General features: G+C 41.4%; 1 protein-coding gene across 1 annotated transcript; it reads left to right on the forward strand.

Moving 5' to 3' along the window:
• Positions 1–10479: 10479 nt before the first annotated feature.
• On the forward strand, positions 10480–15280 carry LOC149124720 (uncharacterized). The gene is made up of 5 exons (XM_089304589.1): positions 10480–10624; positions 11935–12105; positions 12252–12314; positions 12662–12712; positions 14998–15280. The coding sequence occupies exons 1-5, from the start codon at positions 10555–10557 to the stop codon at positions 15006–15008; spliced, it is 366 nt and encodes a 121-aa protein (XP_089160715.1). The 5' UTR covers positions 10480–10554; the 3' UTR covers positions 15009–15280.
• The last annotated feature ends 4113 nt before the right edge of the window (positions 15281–19393 follow it).

The raw sequence follows: 19393 nt of genomic DNA on the forward strand, positions 1-19393 counted from the left end.
CATGCCGAGTACGCTGCTCTCCTCCAATCAGGAGCAGGTCCTGCTGTTTATTGGTTGAACTGGAGGCAGCTGTGTAGAAGCTGTTTCCTCTTCTCCCAGCGCCATATTGTGGGAGAGCAGATGCAAAAAATAAGTCTTAATTCGAGTAACAGTCTAGTCCCAGTTGCTCCCCACAATACCTGTGTGGCAATTTAGTTCAAATGCTCATTTTTATTGTCATGGATTGTAAGAATAGTTTCCTTATTGTAGCCTCCACTCAATCTTTTCCATTTGCATCAATTTTTCTCAATGAGTGAAGGATCTATCTTTGTGTGATCTGATCAGTATTTTTCAGCATAAAGTCTGAAGCATCAATATTTTCATTCTTTATTCCTGGCATTGATCCTTTTTCTAACTCTTGTAGACATTGTTTTAGATAAAAATTCTTCTGGAAAACTGTCCTTCACCATCCAAATTTGAAGCTAGAACTGGAATTTGGGCTGGAACATGGGCCCAAGCACTCTGATATGGGATGAGAGTGTCCCAAACCCAGACACTCCAAAATGGGTGCTAGCAACCCAAGAAGCAGTGCCTGCTCCAAGTATTATGTTCTTCTTGGTGTTAAATCATACTAGATAATTGAAAACAATGTCAAAATGAGGTATCTGAATACCCTACATTATAAGAAAGGAGGAGGGAGATAGGCTATTTGAATCAATAATGAATTAAAGAAAATAATTGAAAACTAAATTTGAGTATATTCCTGACATTGGCACATGAGATTTTTGGGGAGAGAGAGAGAGAGAGAGAGAGTGAGTTTTCAATTCCCAAGGGATACATGGAAAATACAAATGAGCACCTCAGTCTTTAGGAGGCATCATCAGAGATTCCTTCAACAAGACACAGGATATGAGTCAAAGCAGAAGCTCAGAATCAGAAATGTGGCACTACAGCTTCTGTTCTCTAATTCAGATTCTACTGAGAGAATGTGAATGTACACATTAAATTCGTGAGTAGGCTAATTTTAATACTCAATCTTATTTAGCTAAAACACATTGCAGACGTATTAATATCTAGTTTCTCCACAAGTCAGCAGCCATTCATATCATGGTTTGGGAAGGCAGGGAGTAGATTCACCTGAAGTGAAGCCAGTAGGCACTTATTTAGTTAACTTTAACAAAATGTATATGCAATAGTAACTAACCGTGGTCTTTTTTACTGTTAACTGACAAGGAAACACCTTCAAAACTGCATTGTGTTAAAGTTTCTGTACTGAACCATAGAGAAAAACAACTACACAATTACGCTAACTCTAACACGAACTACACAAATATTAAAGTTAAAAACTTTAATTTTTTATTCCTGTTACCATTACCTCAATTCAGAGGACAATATACCCAGTGTAATGAAAAGACAGACCCACAGCAGATAAAAGACTTCAGTAATGCACATTTCTATTTGACACTACCTTGCATTAATCCATAACTACACTTTTTGCAAACTGTTGCTATGACATCCAGGGCAAGAAGATTTTCCTGTCAAAGCTGCAGTTGCTTTCCTAACAATGGGTCAGCGTTCTTTTTGTGTCAGATTTTCACAGTTGCACTACCACATGTGGGGAACCTGTCTCAAAAGTAACCTGCAGCTTTCCTGACAACTCCTCACCCGTTTCCTGTTGAGAATGGCTGCCCTTCTCTGCTGCTGTTAGAACCTTCTGCTACCATAAGCTCTGTTTCCACCACCAGATCCATAACCACCAACATAAGGACTGCCTGAGCTGATTCCACCAGAACTGCATCCCTTTTGATGGGTCCACAATTTGATTTCTGTCATCTGTTGTAATTTCCAAAATCATTTTGGTTCCCCCCATTATAGATACCACCACCAACATACCCTACCTCATTGTAGTCATTATACCTCCTTGATCACAATACCCACTGCCCTGGTTTCCATATCCTGGTCCACCACCACCACGGTGTCTTTTACTATAACCAGACCACTGCCATAGTTGCCACTTCCCAATCCATTATATCCACATTACCTCCTCTACACCTGCTGCTGCTGCTACCACCTCCACAACCATAGCTTCCTCTCCCACCAAGCTTCCATCATGGCCAAAAGTACCTCCACCACCTCCAAAGTTCCCTTCATGATCCCTCAAATTGTCAGACCTATCTCTACCAACCTCTTTCTGATCCAGCAGGGACTGTGTCTCATGTTCAGAAAGAGATCCTTTCCACTTGACAATCATGACCCTTAATAATGAGGTATTTCTGAACAACAATTATTTTTTATCTTTTTATTTATATAGGGTGAACAAATGTCATATATATCATATATACAGACATGAGAGTATTATGATACTTCTCACTCTATCTTCCCTCTTTTTTTTAATCTCCTATTCCCTCTCCCTTCCCATTCATCATTAAGATTCATTTTTAATTATCTTTATATACCGAAGATCAATTTAGTATATACCAAGTAAAGATTTCAACAGATTGCACCCACACAGACACACAAAGTATAAAGTACTGTTTGAACACTAGTTTTACCATTAATTCTGCCTATGCTCTCACTCTCTTGCTTCCTTCCCTTCTTATTTTTTCTTTCTTTTAATTTTTACAATGACACACTTTCAGTTTATTTTATAATCAGAAGCCCACCCTTCCACTAAATAAAGAATTCAACAAGTAATATGTAGAAAAACCACTGTTCCTCCAGAGTACAGACAAGGGCTATAAACAATAAGCAAGTCTCAAAAATGTCAATTTTCATTCATATACTTTTCTTTGTCATCTGTATATTAGTTACCACAAATCAGGGAAACATATGATATTTGTTTTTTTGGGACTGGCTTATTTCACTAAAGGAACGGCAATTTTTTAACATGTATCAGGAACACCAAAAATTACAGAAGCAAATACTCTCTTTGGTTCACTTTGTCTGTCTTCCATAACTTCAATGTTTCAATCTTGCTGTACTTTTCAAAGTGGTCTCTCAAATTATGTTCCTTGGTACCTTCTTCAATACCACCAGCAAAAAACTTCTCCAGTGTTAGTTGGGCACCAGGCTTCTCAGAATCCTCTCAAGAAACAGCTCTCTTTGGTTCACCCCATTCCCATCAACCTTCTGTGACTGAGGACACATTGCTGAAACTGCATGTTTAACACGAGAGCATCACAAAACTGGTCTAAAACCCTGGAAATCTTTTGTTTGGAGGTCTCTTGTTACCACACAATCTGTGAATGTGTCCCAGTTCTCAAAATGTTGTCTTAAACTATCATCATTCATTTGAAAGTTAGGATCACCAATAAACAGTTTCCATAACTTCTCTGGTTCCTTTGAATCATAGCTCTGCTTCCCTCTTCAGTGCTGATGGTCACAGTTGGACAGGGGTGATGAGCAAGAGGTTTTACTTCCTTTTTGAGACCAAATTCATCTCTTTCAATTTGAATTTGATATTGGACAGAGAGGAAGAGGCCCCAGAAAATGTTTCATTTTTAAAAAAGATTTATTTATTTATTTATAATATTTATTATTATTACTTGCAGAGTTACAGAGATAGAGGGAGAAACAGAGAGAGAGAGAGAGAGAGGGAGAGAAAGAGAGAGAGAGGTATCTTCCATTCACTGGTCTGCTCCCCAGATGGCCACATCAACTGGGGCTGAGCCAGACCAAAGTCACGAGCCTGGAGCTTTATCTGGGTCTCCCCAGTGGGTGGAGGATTGAGTCATTTTTACTACGTTCCTAGGTGCATTAACAGGGAGCTGGATCAGAAGTGAGGCAGCCAGGACTAAAATAGGTACAGATATGGGTTTAACCCACTGTGCCACAGTGCCAGTCCCTATTATTGCTTTTTAAAGATGTTTTAGAAGTGTTAAGATGCAATCAATTGTAATTTTTAAATATTGATATTAAAAAACTTTTCTTATTTACATACAATGCCCTCTTTGTTTTGGAATTTATATTAATTGGTTGCCCAAGTTTGCTTTCTATTTAAGGATTCTTCAGGATTGTATATTTTTGGTCCTTTCCTCTGTCATGTGTTACTTATTTTTGTCTTTGATCCATTGTTTTAGTTTGTCATATTTTTAAGAATTCTCATTCTTTATTAAACTTAATTTTTAAACTTATGTGGTTGCCTTTTTATTTTGTTATTTTATCTGTTTTTTGAGGAGTCCATTACTAGTTTGCTTGCTAAGGATTCTTATGAGAGGAGATTTGGTATACTGCTACTGCCACCTCCTGGAACTACACATATTTTCAGAAATTTGTCTTTTAACGTCGTTATACTGCCTGACTCAAAGATAAGCATTTAAAATTCAAAATGTACCAGTGGTTAATCACTTAATTAATAACTTCATTGATATTTGTTTTTATTGGAGATACTAAAATGTCATGACTTGTATTAGGAGATAGCTGTTTATGACATGAAGCTTTGAAATGACTTTGTTTTTGCATTCATATAAAAACTATTTGTTGTTGTTGCAGTATCAATATGTTACTCTACATGTCAGTTCTCATTTTGGTGTCATTTTATAGTTTTAAGTGAAAACATAAAATATTTAGCCTCCAGTGGAATTAAACCTATATACATTTGTGTGTATATATATACATCTATACAATGATTCTTCCAAAAATTTATGGAATTAAAAATAAATTTATTTTTATGAAAAATATTTTGAAAGCCATGCAGTTTTTTTTTGTGAACTGTTTGGAGACCCCTCCTATTTATTAAAATCCATAGCAATTTTCTGTATATATGTATAGCTTTTATCAGATCAATTTAATGAAAATAAAATGAGTTAAAATGTTTAGTATGTTAACATAAATGCATTATCCAGTACTATTACATAATATTGCTATTTTAATTTTATATTAGTTATTATTTAATGTTCACAATTAATGAAAAATGACAAATTTCCTCTTCCTACCACCCTCCCTGACACACATGCAGCATGCCACCATGAAATACAGATGAACTGCAGTGAGCCGCATCTTCACAGACACGTGCTCCTCAGACACGTTCATCCCGTTGGTCCGTTTTGTTTTGCTCTACCTTTCTCCGTATAACATAGGCTATCTTGAAGCTGTCAGGAAATCCGACCATTGTAGTGGACCATTTTCTGCAATTTAAAGATTTCACTGGAACACCATTATTTTAGTTTTTTCCTGAAGCATTTTAATTCAGATATGGAAACACTAAGAAGGGAACCTACGTACTTACACTAACTCTGCTAATTGAAAAATTTTGTTTGTGTAATCATTTGGTTTGTAGAATATTTTGCTTTATCTTTGTCCTGAAATGCCTTAATAATCTGAGAGATTGAGCACTATGAAGGTGACACTCTCTATCTTGTTCAAAATTTTGCAAACTTTCTTTGATATTCTGTTGAATTTAGAAACATGTTGTTTAATATTTAAGTATCTGAGGAATCCAGATTTTCTTTAAATTTCTTTTAGCCTGATAATATTCTGCGTATGATTTCAAAATTAATTGCTTTGAGGGTTGTTTTATGGACCTGAGCATATCTATCTCAGTGAATGTTTCACGTGTACTTCTTATTCCTGTTTCTTTATGATCATTTGATTATTTTTATAGGCCATTTTATCTATTAACATTTTAAATTTTACTCTTTGTATTACTATTTTAGGGCTGATTTAAGGATATAGAATTCTTAGCCTATCAGAGTTTACTGAGTTGACATTTTATCACCTCAAATAAAATATAGCATTCTTATCTCCAAATGAAACTCTGTGTCCTCCCCTACTATATTGCAAGTCACATGTATATTATATTTACACTCAAATTATTAAATTATTTGCTTCCTATAGTCAGACATTTTTAGAAAACTTAAGAGAACTAGTTTATTATCTTTGTCTATATATTTACTATTTCTGTTACTTTTTTATCTTAAGAATTTTATTTTATTTTATTTATTCTAGAGGAAGATAAATAAAGATAGAGATAGAAATATCTTTAGAGAAGTATGAGATTGATTTCTAGAGATATTTCTAAAGATAGAAACATGATTGGGGTAGGCTGAAGTCAGAAGCCCAGAACTCAATCTCTGTTTCCCACAGGGAGGACAGGCACTCAGGTATGTGGGCATCAGCTGCTACTTCCCAATGTGCCCACTCTCAGGGAACCAGAATCAAAAGTGGAATCAAAGCTTGAACTCAGTCACTTGGCTGTGGGACGGGGATGTCCCAAGCCAGTTTGCTGCTAGGCCAGAGGTTTGCCTCTACGTTTTCCTTTCATTGTTGACATTCACGTTGACCTCTGGTGTAATTTGTCTTGAGCTTTCACAAGCTTCTGCTTAGAATTTCATGCAGAGCAGAACTTCTGGGGGCTAATTTCTCCAGGATCCCTCCACTTGAACACAAATCCGCTCACCTTTGTTCCTGAAGGGTATTGTTGCAGGGTATATCATTCTGGGCCAACAGTTGTTGATTCTTAGTACCTGAAAGATGTAATACTTTCTTTGGGCCTCTATGATTTTTGATGAGAAATTTGTTGTCACTCTAATCCTCCTCTCTTTGTAATGTTTCATTTTTCTCTGCATTCATTCCTTGTATTTTAGAATTGGGTTTCATCAGTTTGATGATAACACATCCAGGTATGGATCTCTCTGAGTTTACTCCTTTTGGAATCCACTGAGTCTCTTGAATCTACAAATATGACTTTTACCAATTTTTTGAGGTTTTAGTGATTTTTCCCAATTTTTTTTCTATAATAACAACTTTCTTTTATTTCTTCAGGACTTCACTGATGAGAATGTTGAGCACAGCTAATCTGCAAGGTCACCTAGCCTTCCACACTGTGCTCTCGACTCCCCAGGGTAGAAACTTCAGCCTCTGTTTCTGGAAACTGCACCTTAAGGGGGGATTGGTCCTTGGAACTGGGATGAAGGAAGCACCTTGCCCTTGCTCAAAGCCTGGAAGTCTGCTCCCAGCAGCTTCAGAGCCTGGTTCTGCTGGGGGTGGGTGTTGGGAGGCACAAAGAGGCAGCTGAGGGTCATCAGTCCTAGCTCAACTCTTCCCAGAAACTGATCTCACTCTGGAGGAGGCAGGCACCAGGGTTTTGAGCCTTAGTGCCTCCTTAGTGCCATCAGGAGACCTTCCCTACTCTCTGCCACATCTTCCCTAGCATTAATGTAGAAATCAGCTTAATGCCAGTTAATAACACATATTGCCCAAATGAAGGATGGTGGCACTTTCTCCTCTGCTTTAATCAGACTGAATCTGTGGTCATTAATTTTCATTGTAGTGTTTCCTTCTTAGAATAAAAAATGAATGCAGAGACCAGTGACCAGGAATTAGTTATCTAGACATTCATCTATTAATTTACATATAGTATAAATACATAATAGTATGATAAATAAAAAAATATGATAAATAAAAGCACCTACTATGTACAAGATTGTGCTACATACAAGATAAATTCGAGGATGCAAGATAGGAACAACTTTGTCCTTAATATTTTATAATTTTTTTTTTAGAATGCTGAAGAGATTTAAAAGTAAAATGGTAACTGCCTTTGACATTTGAAGAAGGAAAAAGAACCTGATTTTATGTAACTATATAGTCCTCAAAAATAAAACTGTGTCAAAGAGGTTGGAATTATAGGAGGGCATATTTCAGGTGTTGGCATAATTGTCCAGAAGTGAACTATTCTTCTTCTCAAGGTACTGGGTTTCCCAACACTAGGAATGATGGTCACTCGACAGGTATGTTACATCATCTTCTATATAACAAACAGACCTTGGATGGTCTGATTGAGCCAGATGCATTTTAAGACAGCTCTAAATCTATGACATTATATAATTCTGTAGCATTTTAAAAAATAAATTATATATTTCAGAATACTTTTAAATTTACAAAACAAATATTGTGAAGTGTAAAGAGTTCCAATATATCCCATACACAGCTCTCCCTATTAGTAGAATCTCATATTAGTGTAATATATTACTTGAAATTAATGAACCACACCCAAGTTTCTCTATTTTTTAAGTCCAAACTCCCTATTCTATAACATTTAACATGAAGAAAGTCCAGAAAGTCAAATACATTAATGTAACAGGACTGTAACTCATTTTAATAAAAAAAGCTACTAGGATAGCCTCAGAATTTCAATAGATCACCCCTCAGGAGAAGCCTCGTTCCTCTCTGGGACCTGCTGTGTCCATAGCCCCAAAACACTCAGGGAGCAAGAAAGTGACTTGCTCCATCTCCAGGATGGCTCCCAAGTTTCCATGTAAGGGTGAGCAGGTGAGAACTTGCTGCGACACTGGTGGGAACTAAGCCACGCAGATACGGCACCGTGACCTCTGGAAGGACGTCTAAAGCAGTGTCCCTACTTTTAGGTGCTTGAGAATTCACAGCTTCCAGAGCAAGTATATGGCTCCCGTCCCTTCAAGACGTTTTTCAGTCCTTAGTCCAGTTCTTCTCCAGGACTTGAGGGATTCAAGTAGCAAATCTGAAGTTGATTCTTGTGCTTTCCTGTGGCAGGAAATATTCTCACATCAAGCCCAATGCAGCTAAAATGTCCCTTTCTTCCACTGGCCCGTGACTTACTGCTGCGTTATCTCGTGAGTCCCATTGTTTGCTGGTGTTATTTGCCTGCAGTTTTCCTGTGTTTCTTGTTCCCCAAACTCCGGACTATTGTGTTTGAGCTATATGCTTCATTATTCTTGGCTTGCCAAGGAAATGGAGTTTCCAGAAAACAAAGTGTTCCCTGGGGTGTGTCCTTTCCCTTTCTTGGAGTGAAGCCTCCTGCATGGCCACACATCACAGGTTGAAGCCAACAATGAGATGATCAGAGAACTAACTGGTTTGTGGGGAGACAAATAAAGTGTTTAAGAGAAAGTTTCCAGCTTCAGACTGCTGGTGGGTTTGCTTCCTGGCCATGTGTCATTTCCTGGGTAGCTTTTCATAAGTCAGCTAAGCTGTCTGTGCCTTGGTTTCCTCATCTAGGAAGGGGAACAACAAGGTTCCTATAAGGATATTGTTAGGATAACATACCGTATGCCTGTGGTACACAGTTCAGTGCTCAACAAACATTAGCTATTACTACTATTTCTGGGAGTTTTCTAACAGTCATAGTGTCAATGTTGAGATTTATGAGGAGTTCAGACAAGCTGTGAGCTTTTGAACTAAGAGACCTGAGACCTACAACCTCGTGGGAGTTTGACCTTGCGACAGCAGTCATGCTTATCCATGAAAGACCTACCCGCCAAGTCATGGTTGTGACTTTTTGTTTAAGTATTTATTTATGTATTTTCACTTTATTTGAAGGTAGAGAAACAGAGATAGATATATAGAGATGACCCATCTGATGATTCATTTCCCCAAATGCCTGCAACAGCTTTGACTGGGCCAGGTTGGAGCCTGGAACCCAGACCTTAAACCAAGTCTTCTATATGGTTGACAGTGCCTGAAACACTTGAACAATCACCTGTTACTTTCTAGAGGACGCATTAGCAGGAGCTCGATAGAAAGTGGAGAAACTGGGACTGAAACAAGGTGTTCTATCTGCTATGGGATGAGGACATCCCACACAGCATAACTGCTAGGCCAAACACCCAGGCTGTAACTTGTACTTGAGTGATGAGGCTGAATATGGGAGCTGGTCCCTTACCCTTGCATTTTCTCATGCTCATTTTGTATCCCTGTGAGGGTTAAAGAGTCAGAAGTAGAACCAAGAACACTTCTCAGCTTAACACTGCTCCTCCTCCCCCAAAACTGAGAATGTTGCTGGCAGGAATCAGATTCCCAAAAAGAAGTCTGTGTTAATGTCAGCCCTGCAGACAGCGAATGCTGTCCTCTAGGACTCTGAGCCTCAAGGTTCCTCACCGAAGAATGGGGATAATAGTGCCCACCACTGATAGTGGTATTAAACGAGATTGTGTCTTCTGTGAAATCCTAACTTTGGACGTTGCTCTTATTATTCTAGTATTAGTAGCAATAGTACTTATGGTTATCACACATAACTTAATTTAGTACTCTCCAGGATTAGGTCACTCTGTGACTTCCTTAGAGTGAAAGTAGGCAGCAAGTTCAAAGAGATTTTATGAAGCTAAAGACTTGGTTAGAAGCTCCTGGACTAAAACTTCATGAATTACCTGATCCTTTGCTCTGAAATCCAGTCCTATCATCTGGCACAAGAGGCATTTAGGGGAGTCAGTAAAGCCATACCTGACTGCAGCCTGGATAATAAACTCTTGATCCATGAGAGGAGTCGCCATGCATTCTGGTGGGACAGGGATTTCTGCTCTGACTCAGAGAAGCAGGTAACCTGTGCTAAGGATAGTGGGGCAGTGCATGCTCCTTTCTTCAGGGACCTTAGCACAGTTTTCTTCCAAGCATCCTCCACCCCCCACCCCCTCACCCCCAGTTCCCCTTTCGCACCTTCCCTCCAGGCACCAGGCGCATTCTCTTGTGGGTGAGGCTTTTTTTTTTTTTTCTTTCTTCAACCACTTGTAAAAGCCCAGTGGAAATCTCAGTGCACACATTGCAGGACCTGCCTACCAGCCTGCTCACCTGTGCAGGCCACTTGCCCTCCTTGCCAGCACCATGCTCAGGACAGGGCTGATCTTCTTTGCCTTGTGTGACCTGGTTGGGACTTTTCCAGTTTTACCTCCAGGTAAGAGGACCACTGGGGACATTTTGGAGAATAGAGCCCCAATCCTTTCTCTCTGGGTGTGTATGCATAGAGACAGATAGACTAAGAGTAAAAAGAACATTGGTTAAAATTTATAGCCACCTGGTTTTAAGCTGGGGTTGGGCAGCTGGGCTCTAAGGACTTGGGTAGTTGAGTGACTAAGCTGAGATATGGGTTGTGGGGTTTGAATCTGCCTCATAGGCTGGGCCAGATGGGATAAGGTAGGGAAAGAACTACTGAAGTTTTTCTATGAGTCCATTCACTGTTGGCTACTTTGGGGGTGGTATTCTATTTCATTCAGGTGAGAAAGCCCTAGGGGATTTTATTTGCAGTAGAGTTCGTAAATTTCATGGTGTAGAAATCAGAGGGTCTGGAAAGGAAATTTCGAGTCATGTTGAGGAAGGAAGGAAGTCGGAGTCCCCTGAGCCAGAGGGGAAGGAGCCCTTCCCCCAGCTTTCTTTGCCAGTTCTTCCTGCAATCAGGCCTGACCCTCAGTGGGATGGCAGCTTGCTAGCTTGCAAAAAAAATGGCTGCTTTCCCTGCCCTGTTCCTCCCAGCTCTTGCCCTGGCAGCTCTCAATGTCTGCTCTGCCGGCTTTGGGCTTCTTTCTGATAAGTGCAATGACTATGCCAGAGAGCTAAGGACTCTGCTGTTGTGGGCGGGTTCCCCGGGGCGGAAACAGTGGCTGCAGAAGCGTGTTCACTGTGGCCTGAGGAGGCCCTGCCCGCTCCGCAGACCTAACAGACAGGGTGCCTCGGGCTCAGCAAGCCCCAGCAGGCCTGGGTGGTGTGTTCTGCGGGCACGCTGAAAACTGCTGTCCTACACAGCAGCCATGAAATGAGATAGTGGTAGGAGTAGCCCGAGTGACAGCTGCCCCCATCCTGGCTCCCACTTCTTAGAAATGGCTGTCTCCCTGCTCCTTGACTCCTCCCGGGTTCTGTTGTCAGCTTCCAGGAACTGGAAGGATTACAAAGGGCGTCTGGGAATTCTTCTCCTGCTCCAGTCTGATCAACACTGTGTGGAGGCAGTGTCTCCAGCCCCACCCTGAGCTGACCCTCGCCGGAGAGGGGATGGAGGGGCCCTGTGCACAGCCCTGGGCAGCCTCGGTCCCTTGGCTTTCTAGCAGTGGCAGAGGACAGCCTGTGGGGAGACCATGCTGGACTCAGTCTCCCACTTTATGTTCCGTGCTCTCCCCAGAGAGAGATGCAGCTGGGAATGGAAGGGTGTGGAAATGGAAGACACAGTCCCACTGGAAAGTCCATGAGCTGTTCTTTCCTTTTTGGCTGCTCTAGAATTAACCGCTGACATACCAGAATGGATCTCTGATCTAGAGCTGACCACTGGCGCAGACTTAACCACAGACCTAGCGGCAGTCACAGATGGAGTCTCCACCACGGAGCTGGACCCGACTGGGGACACAGAGTCCACCACAGCTGAGTATCCGGAGAGCACACAGTCTGTCGGTGAGTAGGGGTGTGCCTCACGGGTGGCGAGTCATGCATTGCTGGGCCCCATCTCTTGCATTCCCGCTTCGCTCCCCCCAGCTCCTGTTGTGCTGGAATCCCACCATTGGCTGTGACCACACCCATCTTCTGTGTTGCATTCGCAGAATCTGCTACTTTCGAGGAGTCAGCCACCTCCAGCCTTGTGGGAGAAGCTACTGAGACCACAGGTAGAAGTTCTGTCTTCAGACAGCAGCGTGTTCTCCTCCTCCTTGCTATGTCTCACAGCTCAGGATGCTCTGTGGTTTGGGGATAGTTTTGTTGCTTTGTTCTCTCAGGCAGAGTAGACTTTGGCCAAAGGTTCTTTGAAATTTGGGGGGAATTTAAGCACTTTCCCAGAGTGTTGTCATGAGAAGGAATCTGCTGGAAGCTGACATGGCCCAGCCCTGGGGTCCACCCCGACTGAGCCCTGGAAGCAGCCTCTGGGCTTCTGTAAAAAGGACGAGCTCCCGGTGTCTCCATGGGCTGATGGGCGTGGTGGGGAGAATGTGGTGAACAACTTCCTTTTCTTTTCCAGTTTACTACGACACTTTTCAGACAGAGAGCTTTGAGACCTACGAGGACAATGGTAAGCGTAAATGTTGTTTGGATTTTGAGTAAACAGGAAAAAAAAAAAGGGATTTAAGAGCTTCAGCAATGAAGCAGGGGTCCTTTCTCTACCAACTGTCTCCCTCAAGCCTCCATTTATTTATTTATTTATTTATTTTCACTTTTCTGGGGCTATCAGATTTCAGTGCCTCACCCCTCAGAAACAAATACCAATAGTCTGAGAGATGCCTGATTCTTTTCTGAAATTAAGCTTTGACTTTTACCCACAAAACCGAATTTTAAATAATCTGGTTATGTCTACACTTAATAGCTAACTATTCTAGCACTTCGCTAAGTGTATTCAAGATTTTCAGATAGCAGTTGGAAGAATCTAGAAATTACATTTTTGTGGAGGCTGAAGAACCTATGAAAGGGATGATTGTCCAGCTTTGACTTCTTTAGAAGATAGCTTATTTATAATGGAACAGTATCTCAGTATTGCACTCTGTAAGTACTCAAAGTGTACTGAGTCATGAATAAGTTAGTGTTGTCCCCTTACTCTCCTTCCCCTATAACCCATGCACATCAAGAAGCTTTTCCTGTTTATTTACAAGAGCAAAAAGTCGCTTCATGGCTGAGACCAACTGGTTATTCCTGCTGGTGTGCTGGACCCACCTGTTTCCACATCTACCTGTCAGGAAAGGGTTTCTAACTATGGCAGTTAGCAGTTAACTAAGATGCTTCTATCTTCCATAGGAGAGGAAATTTCCCTGGAGATTTTATATGCTAAATTAAAAAATATACTTGAATATTTATATCAAAGGTCCATTCTGTTTATTTGGAAGGGCCCATGGTTACAATAACAGGTAAGGCCGGAGATCTTTGACTTTCCTCTTTTTGTGGGGACAATCCAGGACAGACTGAAGAAGTGGACCGGGATTTCCTTCCCACATGATGTCCCCTTCTCAGCCAGGCACTTTGTCGGCTTGGCTGAATTTTCTCTTGGGGAGCGGACAGAGTATGATGTTAGCACATGGAGATCTGTCTGATTTACATGCTATTCTTGGGAACTTCTGAGTGTGAATGGAAGCCAAGCCTTCAACAAGCTCCTGCCCCTGGCTTATGTTGCTTTTCATGTCTCCGGGTCAGTCTTTAGTCCTGGCAGAAGGACTTGGCATCAGGATGAGAGATGTTTTGGTGCCACAGACTTGGTGAAGCTCTGCATTTTCTTACACAACTAGAGGCTGTAGTCAGAATGTCAGAAGTGAATGAAAACCATTTCTTAGCTACTGAGTAGACCAGGAGTTCCACAGGAAGCAGAGTCCATCTCAGTGCGTGTTACTGCGTTTCTGCTCTGTTGCCCTGATGTCTTACTGGAGATTTGATATGATTTTTGATGCTGATTTTAATACACTGATAAGAGATTCAAACTTAACACTTTCCAGGTGCTGCCATCACCTGAAATATCTGATAAAGAGGTTAAAGACAAACCTATTTCTTTCTGAGGTTTATCTTCCACACTCAATTGCCTAGATTTTTGGTAAGCAAATAGGTACAGGATAAACAAGGTCTATCCTTTGAGTTTTTTTTAAAGATTTCTCCCTTCCTGTCTCTGGCATATGGATTCCACTCCAGTCCACAGATTCTTAACCAAGGGAGAATCTGAAAAGAAGCTGCTCAGTCTTGTGATGTGTAGAATATAGAGTTCAGTTAAAAACATTGGAGCCTGGGGACTCTGAATTAGGAGGTTGAGCTTTAATACTTCACCTCACCCTGGGCTTCTTTGGAAGAACTTAAATGGTTTCTCTGTGCAGTGAAATGGACATCAGGACAGTGTGTAAATATCTCACAGGCACAAGAGGAGGGGAGAGGGATAATGAATTCCTCCTAAAGGAGTTAAACCTCATGCCCAAGGTCACAGTGATAAATGATAAAAGATACAGCTGATTTAAAAAAACGATTTATTTATTCATGTGAAAGGCAGAGTTCCATGGGGATGGGTGGGAGAGGGGTATCTTCCATCAGCTCGTTCACTCCCCAAATGTCTGGGCTGGGCCAGGCTGAAGCCAGGAGCCTGAAGTTCCATCTGTGTCTCCCATGTTGGAAACAGGGCCCTGAGCATTTGGGTCACCTTTTGTTGCGTTCCAAGGCACAGTAGCAGGGAACTGGATTGGAAGTAGAGCAGCCTCAACTTGAACCTGTGCTCATATGGGAAGCTGGCATCACCAGCAACATAACCTGCTGTGCTACACCCAGGGGCCCCAGTGTTGTTTTTCTGAGCACTGAGTTCCTTGCTTCACTTGTTAACTCATGTTTTTATTTTAGCTTTAACATAGAAAATGAAGGAAATTCTTCATTTGCTCTGATGGTCTCTCTGCTATCCATCAATTTCTAAGAAGATTCTAAGCTATAGAGCAAGCCTAGCCTCAACATATGGGAGAAGGTGTAAGTGCAGAACTTTGATGAACCTCACCATGTGCCCAGCTGAGGAGACACAGCAAAGCACTGATCCTGAGTGGGTGTTGTGAACTCTACACAGATGAGGGATGGGAATTTTGTGACTGTGTCCCATCTAATATAGGCTCAATAAATAATCATTTGAATTAAATTTAGAGAGAAGCATTTTGTTTTAAATTGTGATAAAAAATCATGACTTACTGCATCATGTCAGAACATCTCATCACATGATAATACAGCAGCACATAGTATCATGGACTATCCCGTCTCACTCCATCTCAACTCATCCCTTCTCATCCCATCTGATCCCATCCAATTCTATCCCATCCTGTCTTATCTCATCCTGTTCCATCAAACCATGTCCTGTCCCATTACATCACACCTCCTCTCCACATTCCATTTTGTCACAGTCACAAAGCATATCACACCGTGTAACGTCACAGCGTAGCACAAAACATTACATCACCCTGCCACTGGCTTCTGCTTTCTCCCCATTCTCCTCCTCCTCATTCTCCTCCTGGCAATGCTGGGCCATGCTGAAGCTGGGAGCCAGGAGCTGCCTCCAAGTCTACCACATAGGTGGCAATGGGTGGCAAGGGTCCAGGTAACTGGGTTTTCCTTCGCTACCTGGCCAGGCATATTAGTAGGAGCTTGATCACAACTGGAGCATCCAGGACACGAACTGGTACCCATACAGGATGCTAGTGTTGCAGGTGACAGATGAACCCGCTATGCCACAGTGCCAGCGCTAGAAGATTTAATTTTAAGATGAATTTTGGATGTATACAAATATTTAAAACATAACATTCCGCTGCAGATCTCCCAAAATTCAAGCCCTTCTTACATACAAAGTACATTCATTCTGTTCTCACTTCTAACCACACTCTGATCATGGCCTCTTCAATGATCTCCAAGTGCCTTCAAGCTTCCTCTCTTGCTGATTCCTTCTCACCTCGTATCAGAATGGTCCTCAATGATCCATTCATGATATTATAAATTTTTTTCTAGCTTTCATTTCCAAACTTTTCCAGTCTCCATCTACTTCCCAGTTCCAAAGCCACTTGCACATTTTTGGAATTTTTAGGTAAGTTCAGGTTCCTATAGCAAAAAGCCTTAACTTGAGTACTTAATGAACAACAGAAATATATTTCTCACATTTATGTTACTATCAAGGTATCAACAGATTTGATGTTGAATGAGCTCCTTTTCACAGACATCTTCTCACCTCAAAGTGAAGAATGCTGAGTTTTCACATACAGGAAGAAATGGAAGGGCTGGCCTCTCTTTGAAGCCTGTTTTTTAAAGGCATTAATTTCAGTCACAATAGTGGAGCCTGTGTGGGGAGCCTGCATGGACTGCAATTTTGTATTTCCCACTAGACCCTAAATGCCTCATAAAAATTCTTGGCACACACAAGACACACAGAGATGTAGAATACAAGACAAGTGCATACAGTATCACAGAGCCAAGGAAGAGTGTTTTCTAAATAGGACAGAATTGGAAAAAATGTCCAGTCACTGCGTGGAAGTAAGTTAAGATGAAGACTGAAAATTATCATTGATTCTGTAAACCTGGAAGTCATTTTGACAACCCAGGTGTGAGCTATTAAATGAAATGACAGGGACAGAGCCTGGGTTTATAAGTTTCTGGAAGTCTTTTGTATTTATTCTAACCACATTGACTAAACCAATATAGTGTGATGATGCCCAAGTCATGATGAAAAGCTGAATTCATTAAAATATTAATGTGCCACCAAAGATTTTTTTTGACAGGCAGAGTTAGACAGTGAGAGAGAGAGACAGCAGAGAGAAAGGTCTTCCTGTTGGTTCATCCCCCGAATGGCCGCTATGGCTGGCGCACTGCACTGATCCAAAGCCAGGAGCAAGGTGCTTCCTCCTGGTCTCCCATGCAGGTGCAGGGCCTGAGCACTTGGACCATCCTCCACTTCCTTTCTGGGCCACAGCAGAGAGCTGGACTGGAAGAGGAGCAACTGGAACAGAATCCGGCGCCCAACAGGGACTAGAACCTGGGGTACCGGTGCCGCAGGTGGAGGATTAGCCTAGTGAGCTGCTGTGTGGGCCCCAAGATTTTCTTTTAACATATTTAGTGGCAGGAGTGAAGTCTGAAGGAGACACTGACTATGGAAACAAGTATAACTCCAGGCCAAATCTGTTGTACTCACTGCTTCTCACTGTGCCTTTAGAGGCCATTTCTGAAATGCATCAGATTCAAGCTCTATACATTGGCCTCGAGATCCCCAAGATTATATGAGCATTTTAAATCCTAATTAGGTAACAAATTGCACTTGTTTCCACGTAGGAAGTCATGAAAGAAAATGGACTCTTCATTGGTTCCCTAAAGAAGCTGTGGTAGGAAAGATCCCATAAAGACAGGAAATGATGGATGTATTTTTGTCTAGGGAGTTCGAGATTCTTCAATCTTTAAATTGTGCCTTCCCAGTGAAATGAATAAACTTGCCAAAAAATTTTCAAATGTGATGGTCATCATGGAGAAGTTTTTTTTATAAAGATTTATTTATTTACTTGAAAGTCAGAGTTACACACACACACACAGAGAAAGAGAGATAGAGAGAGAGAGAGAGAGAGAGGTCTTCCATCCGCTGGTTCACTCCCCAATTGGCCACATTGGCCAGAGCTGCACCTATCTGAAGCCAGAAGCCAGGAGCTTCCTCCAAGTCTTCCCACGTGGGTGCAGGGGTCCAAGGGCCTGGGCCATCTTGTACTGCTTTCCCAGGCCATAACAGAGAATTGGATTGGAAGTGGAGCAGCCAGGCCCATATGGGATGCCAGCACCGCAGGTGGTGGCTTAACCCACTATGCCACAGTGCTGTCCCCATCATGGAGAAGTTTTAATCCAAACAATACTACTTCTCTACAGATTTCATTGGAAAACATTGGGGGATATCTAATGCATCATAGAAAGATATTTTGCACTTTCACTATTATCTGATTCTCTATCTCTGAAATAGCTCTGGTATCTGTTTCTTGTTCTGAGCTGCATTCCTTGTACAACAAGGCACAATTCTGCCCTATTTGATCACTGTGATATCTTCACAACTGAACTTTCCTGAGTGTCTTGCTGTTGTCCTGTGCACTTATTTATTTATTTTTAAATAATTGTTTATTTGTTTGAGAGAAGAGTTACGGAGAGAGGGAAAGACAGAGAGAGCAGTCTTCCATCCACTGGTTCATTCCCCTGATGATTACGACAGGAGTTGGGATCTTCTACCCTGTCTGTTTTAACACCATCATCTGTGGTCTGAGCTGAGCTCAGGGCCAGCAGGGTCACTGACAGCAGGATCAGCAGCATCTTGGAGGAGGCTCTGCAGATGCTCCAAGTGTGTGCTGGGAGACTTGGGGCAGCTCCCTTTATACAGAAGAGCAGAACAAGGGCACCTTTGAGCTCTACGCTGTGCACCTCCCAACCTGACACACTAGACTGGTGTGCTCACATCACATTAAAGACATGCTGTATTTTTCTTTGGGACTTGAGCCCAGCAGGATGTGGTGGGGTGGAGGATATTAGTGTCTCATTTCCTTCAACATGTGACTTGGGCAATGATTCTGAGGAAATCTGTCCAAGTGATCAGCACAGATTTTAAAGTTGAGATTTGGATACAAGTTGATTTTCCTTCTGTTTGGGGAGGTAGTTATGCTCTCTTTCATTTGGTGTGTGTGTGTGTGTGTGTACAGTGATTCTTTCCCACAGAGATACTGTTCAATATTTTTTGCTGTTATTTTGGTCCAAATTCAGTCTTTCATGGTGTGTGTTCCCATGTGCATGACATTTAACTAAATTTTTTGATGATGTGTAGGTCATTTATTTCCTCTGTAACTTCAAAATGAGTGAAAACTACACTATTAGGTACACATGGTGACAGATTTTGTTCTTAACCTGTTGAGGGCCATAAATTGTCCAAGATTCTCTAGATCTGGCTCTAATCAGGAAAGTTCTAGTAATGTAGAACCCAGATTTCCTAAGATATTGTTTTCATTAATATCGTGGGGAATTGTTAAAGTAAAAGTAGTCTCAGACACTGTCTTTGATTTCTTCAGCAGCTCAACATGCATGCACAATTCCTACAATGAAGCACGGTATTTCATGTATTTGACTACTTCAAAGATCCTTCTGTTATCTACAAAGTTCAGCAAAATTGAGATTTGCCTTTATTTCTTTTATAAAATATTTTTACTTACTAATATCTTTGTGGCCATAATAATGCAATCTAGCAGGAGTTTGACTC

The sequence above is a fragment of the Oryctolagus cuniculus genome, chromosome 9 (genome assembly GCF_051225735.1).
Source record: "Oryctolagus cuniculus isolate XC-2025 breed Fujian yellow rabbit chromosome 9, ASM5122573v1, whole genome shotgun sequence".
Classification (NCBI taxonomy): Eukaryota; Metazoa; Chordata; class Mammalia; order Lagomorpha; family Leporidae; genus Oryctolagus; species Oryctolagus cuniculus.

What these genes read in the sequence shown, in the direction of transcription:
- LOC149124720 (XM_089304589.1), top strand. Translation starts at nt 10,555, where the DNA reads ATGCTCAGGACAGGGCTGATCTTCTTTGCCTTGTGTGACCTGGTTGGG. An exon ending in GGAGAGCACACAGTCTGTCG is followed by an intron (nt 12,106 to 12,251) that starts GTGAGTAGGGGT and finishes TTGCATTCGCAG; the next exon opens with AATCTGCTACTTTCGAGGAG. An exon ending in AGAAGCTACTGAGACCACAG is followed by an intron (nt 12,315 to 12,661) that starts GTAGAAGTTCTG and finishes TTTCTTTTCCAG; the next exon opens with TTTACTACGACACTTTTCAG.